This window comes from Triturus cristatus, chromosome 6 (genome assembly GCF_964204655.1).
Source record: "Triturus cristatus chromosome 6, aTriCri1.1, whole genome shotgun sequence".
Classification (NCBI taxonomy): Eukaryota; Metazoa; Chordata; class Amphibia; order Caudata; family Salamandridae; genus Triturus; species Triturus cristatus.
Window position 1 is genome coordinate 1,357,575,959 of NC_140589.1, and position 20,030 is coordinate 1,357,595,988.

General features: G+C 39.3%; 1 protein-coding gene across 1 annotated transcript in view; it reads right to left on the reverse strand.

Moving 5' to 3' along the window:
* Positions 1–19,401, reverse strand: part of LOC146821420 (uncharacterized) — a 46,521-nt gene extending 27,120 nt beyond the window's left edge. The window contains exons 1-2 of the mRNA XM_085609847.1: positions 19,292–19,401; positions 8,308–13,518 (exon numbers count right to left, since the gene is read on the reverse strand). Of these exons, the coding sequence (XP_085465973.1) occupies positions 8,308–13,475 (5,168 nt within the window). The 5' untranslated portion in view covers positions 13,476–13,518; positions 19,292–19,401. The remainder of the gene's footprint in view (positions 1–8,307; positions 13,519–19,291) is intronic.
* Positions 19,402–20,030: the final 629 nt, after the last annotated feature.

Below are 20,030 nucleotides of genomic sequence, written 5' to 3' on the forward strand. Positions count from 1 at the left end.
CGGGAGGGCTGTGTGATATACAGCGGGTCTGGTTGTCCCCCGCACCGCTTCCTGCAATAAAATTGAAGGCATAAACTTACCTGATGGTGGTCCTTTCCTACAGCAGGCAACTTTGTTGGATTGTATTTTGCGGCTTGCCTGAGCCGCGGGAAAGTGACCGGCTGCTGTTTCAGCAGTCCTGGTAGGCATGCCAACCGGCGTGTCTTGGAAGGACGTTGGGTGCTGTATTGGAGGAGTAATCAGTTGGTGCGGTTCCTGACAACTGCACACCACAATCCACTTGGATAAAACTTTCATTAATGAGCAGGATTCAACGGCAGCTCACTTGAGAATACCAACGCACCACAAGTACCACAGGCCACTACGGTAGCCGCGCCCCAAGAGGCGGAGTATTTGAAGACAGTGATGATGCCGAGAACATTGCCGATGACTCCATGTTCGAGCCTGAGCCCCTGAAGAAGCGAGACATCGCGAAACGCGTCGGGAGGGCTGTGTGATATACAGCGGGTCTGGTTGTCCCCCGAACCGCTTCCTGCAATAAAATTGAAGGCATAAACTTACCTGATGGTGGTCCTTTCCTACAGCAGGCAACTTTGTTGGATTGTATTTTGCGGCTTGCCTGAGCCGCGGGAAAGTGACCGGCTGCTGTTTCAGCAGTCCTGGTAGGCATGCCAACCGGCGTGTCTTGGAAGGACGTTGGGTGCTGTATTGGAGGAGTAATCAGTTGGTGCGGTTCCTGACAACTGCACACCGCAATCCACTTGGATAAAACTTTCATTAATGAGCAGGATTCAACGGCAGCTCACTTGAGAATACCAACGCACCACAAGTACCACAGGCCACTACGGTAGCCGCGCCCCAAGAGGCGGAGTATTTGTAGACAGTGATGATGCCGAGAACATTGCCGATGACTCCATGTTCGAGCCTGAGCCCCTGAAGAAGCGAGACATCGCGAAACGCGTCGGGAGGGCTGTGTGATATACAGCGGGTCTGGTTGTCCCCCGCACCGCTTCCTGCAATAAAATTGAAGGCATAAACTTACCTGATGGTGGTCCTTTCCTACAGCAGGCAACTTTGTTGGATTGTATTTTGCGGCTTGCCTGAGCCGCGGGAAAGTGACCGGCTGCTGTTTCAGCAGTCCTGGTAGGCATGCCAACCGGCGTGTCTTGGAAGGACGTTGGGTGCTGTATTGGAGGAGTAATCAGTTGGTGCAGTTCCTGACAACTGCACACCGCAATCCACTTGGATAAAACTTTCATTAATGAGCAGGATTCAACGGCAGCTCACTTGAGAATACCAACGCACCACAAGTACCACAGGCCACTACGGTAGCCGCGCCCCAAGAGGCGGAGTATTTGAAGACAGTGATGATGCCGAGAACATTGCCGATGACTCCATGTTCGAGCCTGAGCCCCTGAAGAAGCGAGACATCGCGTAACGCGTCGGGAGGGCTGTGTGATATACAGAGGGTCTGGTTGTCCCCCGCACCGCTTCCTGCAATAAAATTGAAGGCATAAACTTACCTGATGGTGGTCCTTTCCTACAGCAGGCAACTTTGTTGGATTGTATTTTGCGGCTTGCCTGAGCCGCGGGAAAGTGACCGGCTGCTGTTTCAGCAGTCCTGGTAGGCATGCCAACCGGCGTGTCTTGGAAGGACGTTGGGTGCTGTATTGGAGGAGTAATCAGTTGGTGCGGTTCCTGACAACTGCACACCGCAATCCACTTGGATAAAACTTTCATTAATGAGCAGGATTCAACGGCAGCTCACTTGAGAATACCAACGCACCACAAGTACCACAGGCCACTACGGTAGCCGCGCCCCAAGAGGCGGAGTATTTGAAGACAGTGATGATGCCGAGAACATTGCCGATGACTCCATGTTCGAGCCTGAGCCCCTGAAGAAGCGAGACATCGCGAAACGCGTCGGGAGGGCTGTGTGATATACAGCGGGTCTGGTTGTCCCCCGCACCGCTTCCTGCAATAAAATTGAAGGCATAAACTTACCTGATGGTGGTCCTTTCCTACAGCAGGCAACTTTGTTGGATTGTATTTTGCGGCTTGCCTGAGCCGCGGGAAAGTGACCGGCTGCTGTTTCAGCAGTCCTGGTAGGCATGCCAACCGGCGTGTCTTGGAAGGACGTTGGGTGCTGTATTGGAGGAGTAATCAGTTGGTGCGGTTCCTGACAACTGCACACCGCAATCCACTTGGATAAAACTTTCATTAATGAGCAGGATTCAACGGCAGCTCACTTGAGAATTCCAACGCACCACAAGTACCACAGGCCACTACGGTAGCCGCGCCCCAAGAGGCGGAGTATTTGAAGACAGTGATGATGCTGAGAACATTGCCGATGACTCCATGTTCGAGCCTGAGCCCCTGAAGAAGCGAGACATCGCGAAACGCGTCGGGAGGGCTGTGTGATATACAGCGGGTCTGGTTGTCCCCCGCACCGCTTCCTGCAATAAAATTGAAGGCATAAACTTACCTGATGGTGGTCCTTTCCTACAGCAGGCAACTTTGTTGGATTGTATTTTGCGGCTTGCCTGAGCCGCGGGAAAGTGACCGGCTGCTGTTTCAGCAGTCCTGGTAGGCATGCCAACCGGCGTGTCTTGGAAGGACGTTGGGTGCTGTATTGGAGGAGTAATCAGTTGGTGCGGTTCCTGACAACTGCACACCGCAATCCACTTGGATAAAACTTTCATTAATGAGCAGGATTCAACGGCAGCTCACTTGAGAATACCAACGCACCACAAGTACCACAGGCCACTACGGTAGCCGCGCCCCAAGAGGCGGAGTATTTGAAGACAGTGATGATGCCGAGAACATTGCCGATGACTCCATGTTCGAGCCTGAGCCCCTGAAGAAGCGAGACATCGCGAAACGCGTCGGGAGGGCTGTGTGATATACAGCGGGTCTGGTTGTCCCCCGCACCGCTTCCTGCAATAAAATTGAAGGCATAAACTTACCTGATGGTGGTCCTTTCCTACAGCAGGCAACTTTGTTGGATTATATATATATATATATTCACTGAAAAAACCATAGGTTTCACACACGTTATAGTTAGGAATTAGCATTTAAAAAACCTTAGAAATTTAGTGAAAAAACCATAGGTTTCACACATGTTATAGTTAGCTGGACATTTTACTCGTAAAAAACCAATGAAATTGCCCCGTTATAGTTAGTTCAGCTAACTATAACTCGCGCGCCCGCAATGCACTGCTGATGACGTCACATATTACATCACTCATGACATGGTCAGTGACATCACTCATGACATCACTGATGACATCTCAAATGACATCACTGATGACCTCACTGATGACATCATCCTTGTGATAGAGTGGCAGACCTCCTCTCACCTTAATATAAGCTTTGATACACACATTCAAAAATAGAGACTAAAAATTTCAAAACAATGGACATACCAATACCAGTTACAACAACCTCTTCAGTAATTCTAAGATCCACATACACATCCACTCATTCACCAACAGTCCTATACAGTCACTCATACATGTACTCACTCATCATATGTACTCATACATCTATACATCCTGTTACACAATGCCACTCATCCATAGAGTTACTCACACACATAGTCACTCATGCTAATAAAGAATCAAACATACATTTACTTGCATATACAGTTATACACACACCACCACACTTACTTCTACGGAAACTTACACATACTTAGTCTTTTAAACAATCACTTATAGAAACACATACTTATTCATACAGGAACTCTTTCAATCTCTCACTTTCACATATACTCACATATATACACCAATAGTCACATATACTAGTTTAAAACGTATGTAGTTACTCCTGAAGACACTATTGAGACAGTCATTCACTCACTAACACACCCATACACACACTCATCCACCCATACAGTCCTGCACACATGCTGTGTTCAACACATACAAACAGTGAGTCACTCATTCATGCACCGATGCACTACGTAATACCCCCCACCGAACCATGCAGACACTCAGACTGATACTCAAAAAAACAACTAATAACCTAAATAGGCACCCATGTAGCTACTCACCAACCCATGCAGCCACTTATACACAAAGTGAGAGACTGATACAGATATTTACATATTTAAACATTACTCACTAAGCCATGTATTCACTATGATACACTTAATCAGTCAGTTACACAATCAATTTTTCAAAAACAAATCATCCATTTAGACACTTATATACCCATTTATTCTTCCATCGACCATGAGATATACATATATAAAACATATTTAATTTTCAGAATAACACACATTCACTGGATGATGTCATCAGTGATGTCATCAGTGATGTCATTTGAGATGTCATCAGTGATGTCATGAGTGATGTCACTGACCATGTCATGAGTGATGTAATATGTGACGTCATCAGCAGTGCATTGCGGGCGCGCGAGTTATAGTTAGCTGAACTAACTATAACGGGGCAATTTCATTGGTTTTTTACGAGTAAAATGTCCAGCTAACTATAACATGTGTGAAACCTATGGTTTTTTCACTAAATTTCTAAGGTTTTTTAAATGCTAATTCCTAACTATAACGTGTGTGAAACCTATGGTTTTTTCAGTGAATTTCTAAGGTTTTTTAAATGCTAATTCCTAACTATAACGTGTGTGAAACCCATGGTTTTTTCAGTGAATTTGCAAGGTTTTTTAAATGCTAATTCCTAACTATAACGTGTGTGAAACCCATGGTTTTTTCAGTGAATTTGCAAGGTTTTTTAAATGCTATTTTTTTTTTATATTCTTCATTTTTTTCAAACATATTTTTATTTTAATTTTCTTATCTTTTATAAAGACTATGCTTTAATTTTTAAAATCCTTAAATATTTTTTTTATATATATTTTTTAAAATAAACATGTAAAATTTATTTCCAGATTTTTTTTTTTTTTTTTTTTTTTTTTATAGTACGCGTACCGTAAGCTCACGGTAAGCGTACGGTTTACGCAACGTCCGTAATCTATCTACGCTGCTTGCGTATAGTTACGCACTTTGCGTAGCCGCGCGTACTGCGCGTGGGACGCGTGCGCGCTTACGCAACACGCGCACGTTACGCGGAAGTGCCGGGAAATGACTGTTATGCGCATGTGCGCAAGCGCGTGTCTTTTTTACGCGCACGCGTACTTTTTGCCGTAAGCGCACCGTAAGCGTACCGTAAGCGTACGGTAGGTCATGTGATCTTGAAACACAACTTTTGATTGGTTGAAACTACTTTCAGTTCTAGAACTCTCCTACACCACACCCATTCCCCTCATTTCTGCTTGTGATCCCTTGGGAGAAGGAGCTGGTTTGTCTTTGGGATACGATGGCAGAACAGCAGAGCTCTTCTGAGAGTGAGGCTAGCACCAGCAGCACTGTCTTGAGGCAGAGAGCGAGGAAAGTAAAACCTTCTTATGTTTGGGATTATTTTACTTTTCCAGAAGGCCAGCAAAAGGTGAATGCACCCTTAGTTACTTGCAAGCTGTGTAAGCGTGTACTTTCTAGAGGTAATCCTGACAGGAAGTATTCCTTTGGGAATCACACCATGATGAGGCACCTCAAGGATGTACACAAAAGGACACATGCTCAACTTTTTGGAGGTAACTCTTCAGAAAGACGAGCCAGTACATCCACAGCAGCTCAGCCTGGACCATCACCTGCAGAGCTTACTCCTTCTTCTGCAGCTCAGGTGAGCCCTTCATCTGTGGGGGGAGAATCTCCTTTTGCTGGCCCTCTGGAAATGAACCCTCGATTTCGGAAGGTTGATATTCATTGCACATTTTGTAAAGCTCTAATTTGTTATAGGGAGACCAGTGTTTCCCTAGTGAATAACAAAATAGATCAGCACATTTGTAGCTTTGAATGATTTTCCCATGGTTCCTTTCCTCTGTCCCTGCATGAACACAACGGTTCTTTTAAGAGCCAACCTTATCTTTCATCTTTTTTTTACATTTTTTTTAAAAAACTTTTTTTTTTTTTACCGTACGCGTACGGTAAGCGTACCTTTTTTTTTATTTTTTAAAAAAAACACTAAAAATCATTTTTCACATTACAAGGTCCTTGAAAGACTACAATTATTACTATTGACTTACCATACTCACTGAAAAAAATATTTATTCATTTGTTTTTTTTAAAAATAGTTTTTAAAATGGTTGTAGTTTACGAAAATTTTCTATATCGATCTGAAAAAAAAGAAAAAAGTATTAATATTTTTAAAACATTTTATAATACAGTACACATATTTACATTTTTTTCCAAAAAATATTTTTGCCTTATTTTTGCTGTTTTCAGAATATATTGCATTTCACTATAAATTGTGAAAGCAATTGCATTCATCATTTTACAGCGGGCAAAAAAAAATAACAATCTCAAAGATTGTATTAAAAAAGCCCAGAATCTCTTCTCACTTAAACTTATCATTACAGAAATGCATATTATTCTTAAAAAATGTCATCTAAAAACAATACTTTTTTCTTTAAAATACCGTCTGATATTTTTGTTTCAGAAGTACATTCACAATAATATATCTCAAATAACTCCAAAATACATCTGATTTTATTTCCTTTAGGCCAAATAGTATTTTTTATTCTTTCCCTGGAATAAATTTCCAAGGGAAAACCATTAAAATTCTAAAGTTTAATCTGTCCAGATCTCACCGATTCTCTGTAACATTTTGGTTCACGAAAATTTTTCGAATAATTTATTTAGTCCACAATAGAATTGCTTACTTTTCCACATGGCCAAATAGTAATTTTTGAAATTATTTTTGAAAAAATTTCCAGTGGCAGTCCAATAACATTCCAAAATTTAAAATGTGCAGAAGTTACCGATAATCTCTAAATTATTGGTTTTTCAAAATTGCATTAAAAATTTAAAAAGTCCACATTACAATTGGTTATCTTTCCTTTAGGCCAAATGATAATTTTAAAAATCTTTTTTCTACAAAATTGCAATGGTAATCCTGTAAAATGGTAAAATTATTTTGTCCAGATCTTGCCAAGTCTCTCTAAAATTTAGGTTTCAGGAAGATTAGATAGGAATTTGCTAAATCAAAAGGCAAACGTTGTTTGAAAATCAATTGGGAATCATTACACAGTGTCCATCCTTTTTCACATTTTAGATAAACTGTGTAATGTCCAGAAGTAACAGTAGGTCCATCATGGAAAATTATTGCAACAGTTACAAAAGTTTTTCCTGAAATTGATAATTGCTGTCCTGTAAACTTCTTTATTAAAGTATCCAATTTTGATCCATCAGCTCTACATCGTTGCATCATTAAAATTACATACTGTCCGTATTCCCTTAAAATTAATGTTGATAACATGTCAGAATTACACTCACCACATTTCATGCTATGATTAGCATCTTTAACTAAGTTTGCAAAAGTGACTGTTTTACTCTCTGGCAATGTCAAATAAATAAACCTTTCATTATCAACAATAGAACCACTTATATTATAACAATTATCACAACTATGTTCCCATTTATAAGAGAGACCAAAAAAAATGTCAATGGGAACTCCTTCTTCTTCCACTACCTGAAGAAAATACATCAAAAATTCGTGAGCATCTTGCTGTTCATTTTGAGAAAACTGTGTTCGTCCTGAACATACATCTAAAAGTTTTCTAATATCAGTAGCACTTTCTATTTGAGTTTTATCTTTACTCAGCTTTTGAAAAAGGAGACTGAGCTCTGAACAGAATCTTTTTCCCTGATTTATTATTATCTGCTCTTGCAAACTTTCCAGATAAAAAGCAACATTCAGCACTACATTTGCGTAGCAGTTGACACCAGAGCTATTTTCAAAATGACATCCTACAACCTGTTCTTCATTTTCCTTATTCTTTTTGCTTGCAATTACATCACTCCTCTTTTTTTTCCTCTTCTCTACATCTTCATTACAGATATTCTCATTTCTCCTTTTACGAGAAACTACACGTTTCTCCAACACAGGATACTGACCTAAATGAGGAGCATAGCTTCTTCTTAATCTATTATACTCCTTTACACAGTTTGTATCAGCACTAACTTTTGAGTCATCGAAGTCTATCATGAATAAACCTGATAATGTTTTGACTCGTGACAAAGCAACATATGCCATACCTTCTTTGAACACACTAGATCCAATGTTCACAAATGCACAATCTACAGTCAATCCTTGAGACTTGTGAATAGTTACAGCATATGCTAGAGAAAACGGAAACTGCTTCCTACGTACATATAAGTCTTTCACAAGCATGAAACGAACTGAACAACGACAAATGTCTTTAACTTCCTCTATCTGATCAAATTTTATTTTTAACCATTCAATTCCATCTTTTTTCTGATAATTAATAAAACCCACAACTCTTCCCATCGCTCCATTTACTAAGCCTTTTTCAACATCCAAATTTCTCCTTAAAAACACTCTACAGTTCATGCAAACATATAGATTTTTTTCTAATCCTGCTGTTTTGGAGATGTTCTTCTCTAGTGAGTCCAATTTATTTTTCAGTTTGCCTGTTACTGTGACAGTAATTCTTCCATCCTCAATTTTGTCCACTGCTTCCAATTTCCTGATCTCTTCCTTTTCCAATTTCAAAAGCTCCTCATTGAATATTGAGCATTCACGTAGAGTTGGCATTAAGCAGATGACACTTTTGTTTTCTGCAATGTTCTTGTATATCTTCTCTGCAACTATTTCTTCCTTTGGAAATAAATTATGTAGCAGCCGAGTCTGTAATGCTTTTTTGCCAGCTTCTGTGAGTAGTCCAATCCTGATATCTTTCAGAATACTTCCATATTCTTCATCGTTTGCTTGCCTCATATTAGTTGTAAGTTCCTTGTACTCAAAGAAGGACCAAATATTTGTATTACCGATGCTTCCCAATGACTTCTTCGTGTCTTCATGTGTCACAGTATTAAACACTGGTTGTCCTTTAACCGGAGTAAGTTGCAAAAGATCCCCAAAAACTATGACGTGTTTTCCACCAAATAACACGTCATAGTCTGTCTTCAAAATTTGCTGCATTCTTAAATGCACAAAGGCAAGCATTAAGTTTGATACCATGCTCACCTCATCAATAATGAGAACTTGCATCTTCTTCAATACTCTTGAAACTTCCAAGCATGCTTCTCCAGTTAGCTTGTTGAATTGTATTTTGTTCTCATGCTCCACTGGTAACATTAGCAAACGATGTAAGGTGATTCCTTTTATGTTATATGCTGCTAACCCAGTTGGAGCAGTAACCACACAAGACAAAGTAGAATCTGTTTTTTGCTTTAGGTAGCTTCTGATGACTTTAATTAGGAAACTTTTTCCAGTGCCAGCTTGTCCGCTTACATACATCCTGATTGGATGAAATGATGTGCATGAGCACTCTTTTTTTTCATGTAGAAATCCGTGATCAATTTTGTTTTTGATCTCTTCATAAATTTGTTGCTGCTCTTGATTCAGTTGTCTTTCCAAATTTTCTAAGTCTATAAATTCTTCTTGAGCTTGATTCATAGCCGTTTCCACTTCATTCATGGCTATTGATGCTTCATTTTCAACGATTGGTTGTCCTAGGGGATCTTGACTGTATGTTCCTGAACTTTGGCTGTCCTGAGAACTGTCTCTAGCAATTTCTGCTGCAATTGTAGTTTCCTGTTCAATTTCTTCATTTAACATTTGCAGATAAGTTGAGAATGTACTGCATTGTATGCTGTCTTTGCAAGCATTAAAAGAATCTTCATAGCTCTGGAATTCTCCCAGTAGTTCATCCTCTGAACGCCATGGTTTAAACAACTGTAAAAGAGCCAAGTAGTAAAATTCTTTCTTGTCGGTAGTGTCGCAACTCAGCTTCCGGTGATTTATCAAACTTCCTTTGGTTTGCTTCACCAAACATCCTTCTTCACCAACGACTTTATATTTTCCATTATTGATGTCTTCTGCAGCTTTCCGTGAATAAATGTAGTTCTGCAGCACTTCATAGAGACACATGTTCTCCAGATGATGACTTCTCTTGGGATAATATGTGTCCAACATGTTTGTTTTCAATATATCTGTACTTTCAGGTTCGAACTGTGCCAAATATTCAATTTCTCCAACAGATTTCAGTACCCGATTTCTCATTGCTGCAAGGCCTAAACTTGCCCAAATTATTCTTCTTGACTTCGAGTAGAGACTTGCAGAAGATAATCTATCTGAACATTCGTAGGATCCAATTTCTCGATGCGATAACATCTTCAAACTGAAACTGTACAGCTTCTTACTGACAGTCTTCTCGTGAGAAATCTCTTCCCACATTTCCTTCAATTCTGTTTTTTCTGATTTCGTAATGTAAGACGTTACATATCGAGCAACAGCAATGGAATTGTCAGCAACATACTGTATATCCATGTTAGCGTTCCACATGGATAAAATGACTGGGTTGTAGTCATTTATATTTTTTGATTCTTCTTTTCTTTTAAGGTTGTAGGTATTCTTAGGTGATTTTCTTGTGATAGTATGTCTCACAGCTGACATAAAACTGTTGACTCTTCCATTTGTAAGAACAGGTCTAGGAAATCCAAATCGACATTTAGTGTAGTATTTTTCTTTGCTCTTGTATTTCCGTCGACAGTATTTTCCACACCGATGACTTTGGAAACGTAGAACTTGCTCCTTTAACTTGTACTCTTCTGTGCTTTTAGGTATAGCACATGTTGCATATTCTTCAATGTAAGATAACACTGCTTCATCAGTATCTGTTCCAAACTTTGGGGCATCCTTGATCCACAGCAGCATATGAATATGAGGAGCACCTCTTGCCTGGTACTCTTTTCTCCAAAAGAAATCCACTACTTCTCCAAGGGGTGGATTTTTTTTATTGCAGATGAAGGACATCATAGCCTCAAATCTATGATTGAAATATCTGCAAACATTAACCGGATCCAATGAGCACAGTTCTCCTGCTGTCTTGTATTCGATGTTTTCAATGTTTGAATTGGCCTCTCGTAGAAAATCCAGTAAATCATCCCAAGCGTACTCGGCGCAGCTTAGGGTAAGGAACCATGTTGGTGTTCCTAAATTGCGTAACATGCATTTTAGTTCACCATGGCGTCGGTACCAATATTCATTTGTCCCACGCTGACAAGCCATCAGATTGATCAGTTGTGTTTCCAAATGATCATCTCGGTGCTGCACTTTCTCCATAAAATCCTTAGCAGACACATTTTGTAAATGTACTCCACTTTTTAAAATGTGATTTACTGCATAAGACAGTGCAGACAAGTCGCTTTCAAATAAAAGATGGAACAAATAAGGGATACTTTGTCGAAATCTGGGATCTTCAGCATATAGTCTTGTAGTCCGATACTCAGAAGCTGGAATCTGTTCCGGACGTTCATCGTATCGTCCTCCTTTTCCTTTAGGAAACAGCTGGGGAAAACATCGAGCTTCCAAGCTCTCCTCCCATACACTCACGGGATTTCCTTTTGCTTTCTTCATCTGAAAGAGATCAATATTGTCTCCCATAACTTCTTTCGAATGGAGAGGATGTATGCTAAAATGTTCATAAATTTCTTCTTCCTTTGACTTGTCCACTTTTTCAATTTGTCCACTTGGTGTTTCTGTATCTCCTTGTAAATCTTCTTCTTCTTCTTCTTCTACTATATAAATTGATTCATACCATTTGTTATTTTTTTTCAAATACAAATTTGCTCTTTGTACTTTCCGCACATCTACCAGCTCCTGCCAAATCTTCTTATTCTTTGTAGGTACACCATTAACCAGAATAATTAATGGTTCAGTTTCCAAAGTATCCGCATCAATAGTTTCCATATTTTTTTTCAAATCCAAGGGCAAATACACCACTCTACCTTTTAAACCTCTCAGTAAATCTGAAGGAGGTAATTTACCAGTTTTGGGCTCCATACGTACTATGGTCTGGAACGGATGAACACATTGAATGAGTATAGACTCATATGTATTTAATTCAGAAAGTTCAGCAGGAATAGCATCCAATTCTAAATTATTATGTACAGCTCTGGTCGGCATTCTATTTTCCTCTAACTTGTTGTAGCAGTATTTACAAATACGCTGATCTTCACCCAATTCAAAACAATTTTCAAGAAATATATATGTTGCAAAATCCATCCACTTATAATTATCTTCATTTTCACTCTTTCTGTAGAGATCAACATTCCTAGTTTGTTTTCTATAATGAGTTCTGCGGCAACAAATACAAGTAACATTTGGTCTTTCATTAGAGACTATTGCAAATTTTGTTATGTGATCATTAAATGTCTTACTTACACAAGGTTCTACATTCTCTTCCACTTCTGCCTCATTTACTGTGTCCTTCTCTGCACTGTTTTGTTCAGGACCAAAGTAACAAAACTGAATTTCATCAACAACCTTCTCTACATCTGATACCGTTCCTCGGAACAGAGCCCTATTCAATTCATTTAACTTTATTGCTGGACTTTTGGCAAAATACAACCGTCTCACAAACTTTCTCATTTCAGTATGATGAACAGCCAGCATCCTAAAATGATGGAAAACACTATTGCACACTTTTCTAGATAGACAAGCAAGAGAATGACCCTGCAAACCAGTATTCTCTCTCACTCTGCATGGATCCAGACTTTGAAGCACCTTAATCTTTTGTTTTACACTTTTTTTACTATATTCTCTTAGAAACTCTCGAAATCTGTCAATAGATTCCTGACGCACAGTGCAAATACTACTACAATTCCAAGTGTACACTGGGGCTTTAGGACGTCTCCCCATTGCCTCATCTGCCATCACTTGTACCTCATCTCTTGGAACCATTATCTCCTTCTCCATTATGCAACCATTTTTTACTTCGTATGAACGACCTCTGGTGTCAACTGCATGCAGCAAACTATTACTTTGAAAATAGCTCTCTTCATTAAAAAAAGGTTCACTACTTGAGCTATGCATCCACTTTCCTAAAAACACTTTACAAAAATTTGTTCTGTTCACTACTCTTTTGCTTTTGCTTTGTGATTTCAGTACATTAACCATTTTATCTAATGTACGCATCCTATTCAAAATTAATATGAATAGTTTCCTTTTTAATTCTAATGCCTTTGCTGCAATGGCTTCAATTTCTTTTTTTCTCTTATAATATTTAGCCTTTTGCTTATATTTCTTTATATCCTTTATCAAATTGGACATAACTCTTCTCTGAAACATTTTTCTACGTATCTCTTTAAATGCTGTTTTTCTGTTTATGTTAAACTTTTCAATTGCAGAAGGTATATTTGCATTAACTAAATCCTCAATTTTTTGCTGTTCTGTAGGTTTTGTTACATTTTTCCGAGAACAGACATTTTGTACATTTTTGTTTGTTTTCAATATTTTGTTTAGGAATTGTCTTTTTTGCTTACCAGAAGATTTTTTCTTTTTCCCAACATCAGCATCTTCTACTAACTTTGGTCCTCCAGTTGTCCTCAAATATAGTTTTTTTTTTAGCGTTTTTTGAACTCGAGATTTTGTAGGCATCTTAAATTTTGTTCACTGTTCTTCAGCAATACCTGCAAAAAAACTAAAAAAAAAATTCTTTATTGTATTTAAATATATTACTACATTTCTTTTCACAATAGTCACAAAACGAAATTTCTTTGCCAATTTGAATGCACACAAACTCCTCTTTTTTTTGGGCAAGTGAAAATCTGTATAACAAACTGTCACATTATGAAACCAAGCTGTTTTTTTTTCAGACCACCACCGTGTGTATTCTCTGTGACTGCCTACACTCCAGCAGGGGCAACCAGCCTTAGTGATGCTGAATGTATTTGCATTACAGACTTAAACCTGAAAACCCCACTCGCTTCTAATTACTGTGCATGACTATACATGGCAAGCACATGGGTGTGTGCTAAACCTCTGCTTCTTCCCCCAAAAATTCGCTCCTCTTTTCCATCTACTGCAACTGTGAAATCACCAGAGCAAGACGCAATACATTTCTGCCTATAATTCTTCTATGCACACAGAGTCATGTTTTCACATTAGTGCCAAAACGAAATTTCTTTGCCAATTTGAAAGCACACTTACTGCTCTTTTTTTTTCGGGCCAAGTGAAAATCTCTTTTTACACTTTGAAATCACTTTTACAGACTGACACATTCTGAAACCTTTTTTTTTAAATTTATTTAAATGCACATGTCCAAGCTGTTTTTTTTTCAGACCACCACCGTGTGTATTCTCTGTGACTGCCTACACTCCAGCAGGGGCAACCAGCCTTAGTGATGCTGAATGTATTTGCATTACAGACTTAAACCTGAAAACCCCACTCGCTTCTAATTACTGTGCATGACTATACATGGCAAGCACATGGGTGTGTGCTAAACCTCTGCTTCTTCCCCCAAAAATTCGCTCCTCTTTTCCATCTACTGCAACTGTGAAATCACCAGAGCAAGACGCAATACATTTCTGCCTATAATTCTTCTATGCACACAGAGTCATGTTTTCACATTAGTGCCAAAACGAAATTTCTTTGCCAATTTGAAAGCACACTTACTGCTCTTTTTTTTTCGGGGGCAAGTGTATATCTCTTTTTTCAATTTGAAATCACTTTTACAGACTGACACATTCTGAAACCTTTTTTTTTAATTTATTTAAATGCACATGTCCAAGCAGTTTTTTTTTCAGACCACCACCGTGTGCATTCTCTGTGACTGCCTACACTCCAGCAGGGGCAACCAGCCTTAGTGATGCTGAATGTATTTGCATTACAGACTTAAACCTGAAAACCCCACTCGCTTCTAATTACTGTGCATGACTATACATGGCAAGCACATGGGTGTGTGCTAAACCTCTGCTTCTTCCCCCAAAAATTCGCTCCTCTTTTCCATCTACTGCAACTGTGAAATCACCAGAGCAAGACGCAATACATTTCTGCCTATAATTCTTCTATGCACACAGAGTCATGTTTTCACATTAGTGCCAAAACGAAATTTCTTTGCCAATTTGAAAGCACACTTACTGCTCTTTTTTTTTCGGGGGCAAGTGTATATCTCTTTTTTCAATTTGAAATCACTTTTACAGACTGACACATTCTGAAACCTTTTTTTTAAATTTATTTAAATGCACATGTCCAAGCAGTTTTTTTTTCAGACCACCACCGTGTGTATTCTCTGTGACTGCCTACACTCCAGCAGGGGCAAACAGCCTTAGTGATGCTGAATGTATTTGCATTACAGACTTAAACCTGAAAACCCCACTCGCTTCTAATTACTGTGCATGACTATACATGGCAAGCACATGGGTGTGTGCTAAACCTCTGCTTCTTCCCCCAAAAATTCGCTCCTCTTTTCCATCTACTGCAACTGTGAAATCACCAGAGCAAGACGCAATACATTTCTGCCTATAATTCTTCTATGCACACAGAGTCATGTTTTCACATTAGTGCCAAAACGAAATTTCTTTGCCAATTTGAAAGCACACTTACTGCTCTTTTTTTTTTCGGGCCAAGTGAAAATCTCTTTTTACACTTTGAAATCACTTTTACAGACTGACACATTCTGAAACCTTTTTTTTTAAATTTATTTAAATGCACATGTCCAAGCTGTTTTTTTTTCAGACCACCACCGTGTGTATTCTCTGTGACTGCCTACACTCCAGCAGGGGCAACCAGCCTTAGTGATGCTGAATGTATTTGCATTACAGACTTAAACCTGAAAACCCCACTCGCTTCTAATTACTGTGCATGACTATACATGGCAAGCACATGGGTGTGTGCTAAACCTCTGCTTCTTCCCCCAAAAATTCGCTCCTCTTTTCCATCTACTGCAACTGTGAAATCACCAGAGCAAGACGCAATACATTTCTGCCTATAATTCTTCTATGCACACAGAGTCATGTTTTCACATTAGTGCCAAAACGAAATTTCTTTGCCAATTTGAAAGCACACTTACTGCTCTTTTTTTTTCGGGCCAAGTGAAAATCTCTTTTTACACTTTGAAATCACTTTTACAGACTGACACATTCTGAAACCTTTTTTTTAAATTTATTTAAATGCACATGTCCAAGCTGTTTTTTTTTCAGACCACCACCGTGTGTATTCTCTGTGACTGCCTACACTCCAGCAGGGGCAACCAGCCTTAGTGATGCTGAATGTATTTGCATTACAGACTTAAACCTGAAAACCCCACTCGCTTCTAATTACTGTGCATGACTATACATGGCAAGCACATGGGTGTGTGCTAAACCTCTGCTTCTTCCCCCAAAAATTCGCTCCTCTTTTCCATCTACTGCAACTGTGAAATCACCAGAGCAAGACGCAATACATTTCTGCCTATAATTCTTCTATGCACACAGAGTCATGTTTTCACATTAGTGCCAAAACGAAATTTCTTTGCCAATTTGAAAGCACACTTACTGCTCTTTTTTTTTCGGGCCAAGTGAAAATCTCTTTTTACACTTTGAAATCACTTTTACAGACTGACACATTCTGAAACCTTTTTTTTTAAATTTATTTAAATGCACATGTCCAAGCTGTTTTTTTTTTCAGACCACCACCGTGTGTATTCTCTGTGACTGCCTACACTCCAGCAGGGGCAACCAGCCTTAGTGATGCTGAATGTTTTTGCATTACAGACTTAAACCTGAAAACCCCACTCGCTTCTAATTACTGTGCATGACTATACATGGCAAGCACATGGGTGTGTGCTAAACCTCTGCTTCTTCCCCCAAAAATTCGCTCCTCTTTTCCATCTACTGCAACTGTGAAATCACCAGAGCAAGACGCAATACATTTCTGCCTATAATTCTTCTATGCACACAGAGTCATGTTTTCACATTAGTGCCAAAACGAAATTTCTTTGCCAATTTGAAAGCACACTTACTGCTCTTTTTTTTTCGGGCCAAGTGAAAATCTCTTTTTACACTTTGAAATCACTTTTACAGACTGACACATTCTGAAACCTTTTTTTTAAATTTATTTAAATGCACATGTCCAAGCTGTTTTTTTTTCAGACCACCACCGTGTGTATTCTCTGTGACTGCCTACACTCCAGCAGGGGCAACCAGCCTTAGTGATGCTGAATGTATTTGCATTACAGACTTAAACCTGAAAACCCCACTCGCTTCTAATTACTGTGCATGACTATACATGGCAAGCACATGGGTGTGTGCTAAACCTCTGCTTCTTCCCCCAAAAATTCGCTCCTCTTTTCCATCTACTGCAACTGTGAAATCACCAGAGCAAGACGCAATACATTTCTGCCTATAATTCTTCTATGCACACAGAGTCATGTTTTCACATTAGTGCCAAAACGAAATTTCTTTGCCAATTTGAAAGCACACTTACTGCTCTTTTTTTTTCGGGCCAAGTGAAAATCTCTTTTTACACTTTGAAATCACTTTTACAGACTGACACATTCTGAAACCTTTTTTTTAAAATTTATTTAAATGCACATGTCCAAGCTGTTTTTTTTTCAGACCACCACCGTGTGTATTCTCTGTGACTGCCTACACTCCAGCAGGGGCAACCAGCCTTAGTGATGCTGAATGTTTTTGCATTACAGACTTAAACCTGAAAACCCCACTCGCTTCTAATTACTGTGCATGACTATACATGGCAAGCACATGGGTGTGTGCTAAACCTCTGCTTCATCCCCCAAAAATTCGCTCCTCTTTTCCATCTACTGCAACTGTGAAATCACCAGAGCAAGACGCAATACATTTCTGCCTATAATTCTTCTATGCACACAGAGTCATGTTTTCACATTAGTGCCAAAACGAAATTTCTTTGCCAATTTGAAAGCACACTTACTGCTCTTTTTTTTTCGGGGGCAAGTGTATATCTCTTTTTTCAATTTGAAATCACTTTTACAGACTGACACATTCTGAAACCTTTTTTTTTAATTTATTTAAATGCACATGTCCAAGCAGTTTTTTTTTCAGACCACCACCGTGTGTATTCTCTGTGACTGCCTACACTCCAGCAGGGGCAACCAGCCTTAGTGATGCTGAATGTATTTGCATTACAGACTTAAACCTGAAAACCCCACTCGCTTCTAATTACTGTGCATGACTATACATGGCAAGCACATGGGTGTGTGCTAAACCTCTGCTTCTTCCCCCAAAAATTCGCTCCTCTTTTCCATCTACTGCAACTGTGAAATCACCAGAGCAAGACGCAATACATTTCTGCCTATAATTCTTCTATGCACACACAGTCATGTTTTCACATTAGTGCCAAAACGAAATTTCTTTGCCAATTTGAAAGCACACTTACTGCTCTTTTTTTTTCGGGCCAAGTGAAAATCTCTTTTTACACTTTGAAATCACTTTTACAGACTGACACATTCTGAAACCTTTTTTTTAAATTTATTTAAATGCACATGTCCAAGCTGTTTTTTTTTCAGACCACCACCGTGTGTATTCTCTGTGACTGCCTACACTCCAGCAGGGGCAACCAGCCTTAGTGATGCTGAATGTATTTGCATTACAGACTTAAACCTGAAAACCCCACTCGCTTCTAATTACTGTGCATGACTATACATGGCAAGCACATGGGTGTGTGCTAAACCTCTGCTTCATCCCCCAAAAATTCGCTCCTCTTTTCCATCTACTGCAACTGTGAAATCACCAGAGCAAGACGCAATACATTTCTGCCTATAATTCTTCTATGCACACAGAGTCATGTTTTCACATTAGTGCCAAAACGAAATTTCTTTGCCAATTTGAAAGCACACTTACTGCTCTTTTTTTTTCGGGGGCAAGTGTATATCTCTTTTTTCAATTTGAAATCACTTTTACAGACTGACACATTCTGAAACCTTTTTTTTTAATTTATTTAAATGCACATGTCCAAGCAGTTTTTTTTTCAGACCACCACCGTGTGTATTCTCTGTGACTGCCTACACTCCAGCAGGGGCAACCAGCCTTAGTGATGCTGAATGTATTTGCATTACAGACTTAAACCTGAAAACCCCACTCGCTTCTAATTACTGTGCATGACTATACATGGCAAGCACATGGGTGTGTGCTAAACCTCTGCTTCTTCCCCCAAAAATTCGCTCCTCTTTTCCATCTACTGCAACTGTGAAATCACCAGAGCAAGACGCAATACATTTCTGCCTATAATTCTTCTATGCACACACAGTCATGTTTTCACATTAGTGCCAAAACGAAATTTCTTTGCCAATTTGAAAGCACACTTACTGCTCTTTTTTTTTCGGGCCAAGTGAAAATCTCTTTTACAGACTGACACATTATGAATCCACCATGTGTAACTACAACAAAAACAATTCCCATTTCTATTATTCATTTCTTAAGTTACCACATACATCCCCTCTCAAACTGTAAACTCACCTTTAAAATTAGTTAGTTGTGAAAGAAATGTGTCACTCAAACAGCAGATTATCAGAGCCAGGATCTCTGTTCTGTACACCTCTCTCCTCTCAGCAGAACCAGATAATGGCAAACTTTCCCTCTATTTTTCCACACATATACATGTAAGTTTCAAATCTCAGTGCTTCCCCCTTTTTTTCAAATGTAATGACACATTTCTATTGGTTGAAAACCAACCCTTTTCCAAAAGTACCCTGCCCCCAACTTGACTTCTGCCTAGTACCCTTCCCCCAACTTGACTTCTGCCTGCTACCATAGCAACAGCTCATGGAACACTGCTGTGTGCAGTTAGGTCAGAAGTTCGACACACAATGTTTCAATTCCACAGAGCAAGAGTGCTTGACTTTTCAAACCTAACTGCAAATCCATAGTACTGTTCTTTGGTTACACATTTTTTTGTACCAATACAAAACATGCTTCTATTAATTTTCACATACAGCCTAGTTTTTTTTCTAGAATGGTATGAAACAGCCAATCAGTTCTTTTTGTTTTGTAAAAAATATGTATGCCTCCATTTCCAAACTGTCTTTCTTTTCATATTGCCATTCTACTGAAAGACACCTCCTGAGTGCATCCAGTTCTCCTTTGAAGATGTTCACAGTGTGGATTGTAGGGCACAGCTATGTCTTCTGGAGTGAAAAGTTTGCAGAGAAAACAGATATGGTGAGAGACCTTGCTTTGCCAAATGTAGACATTAAAT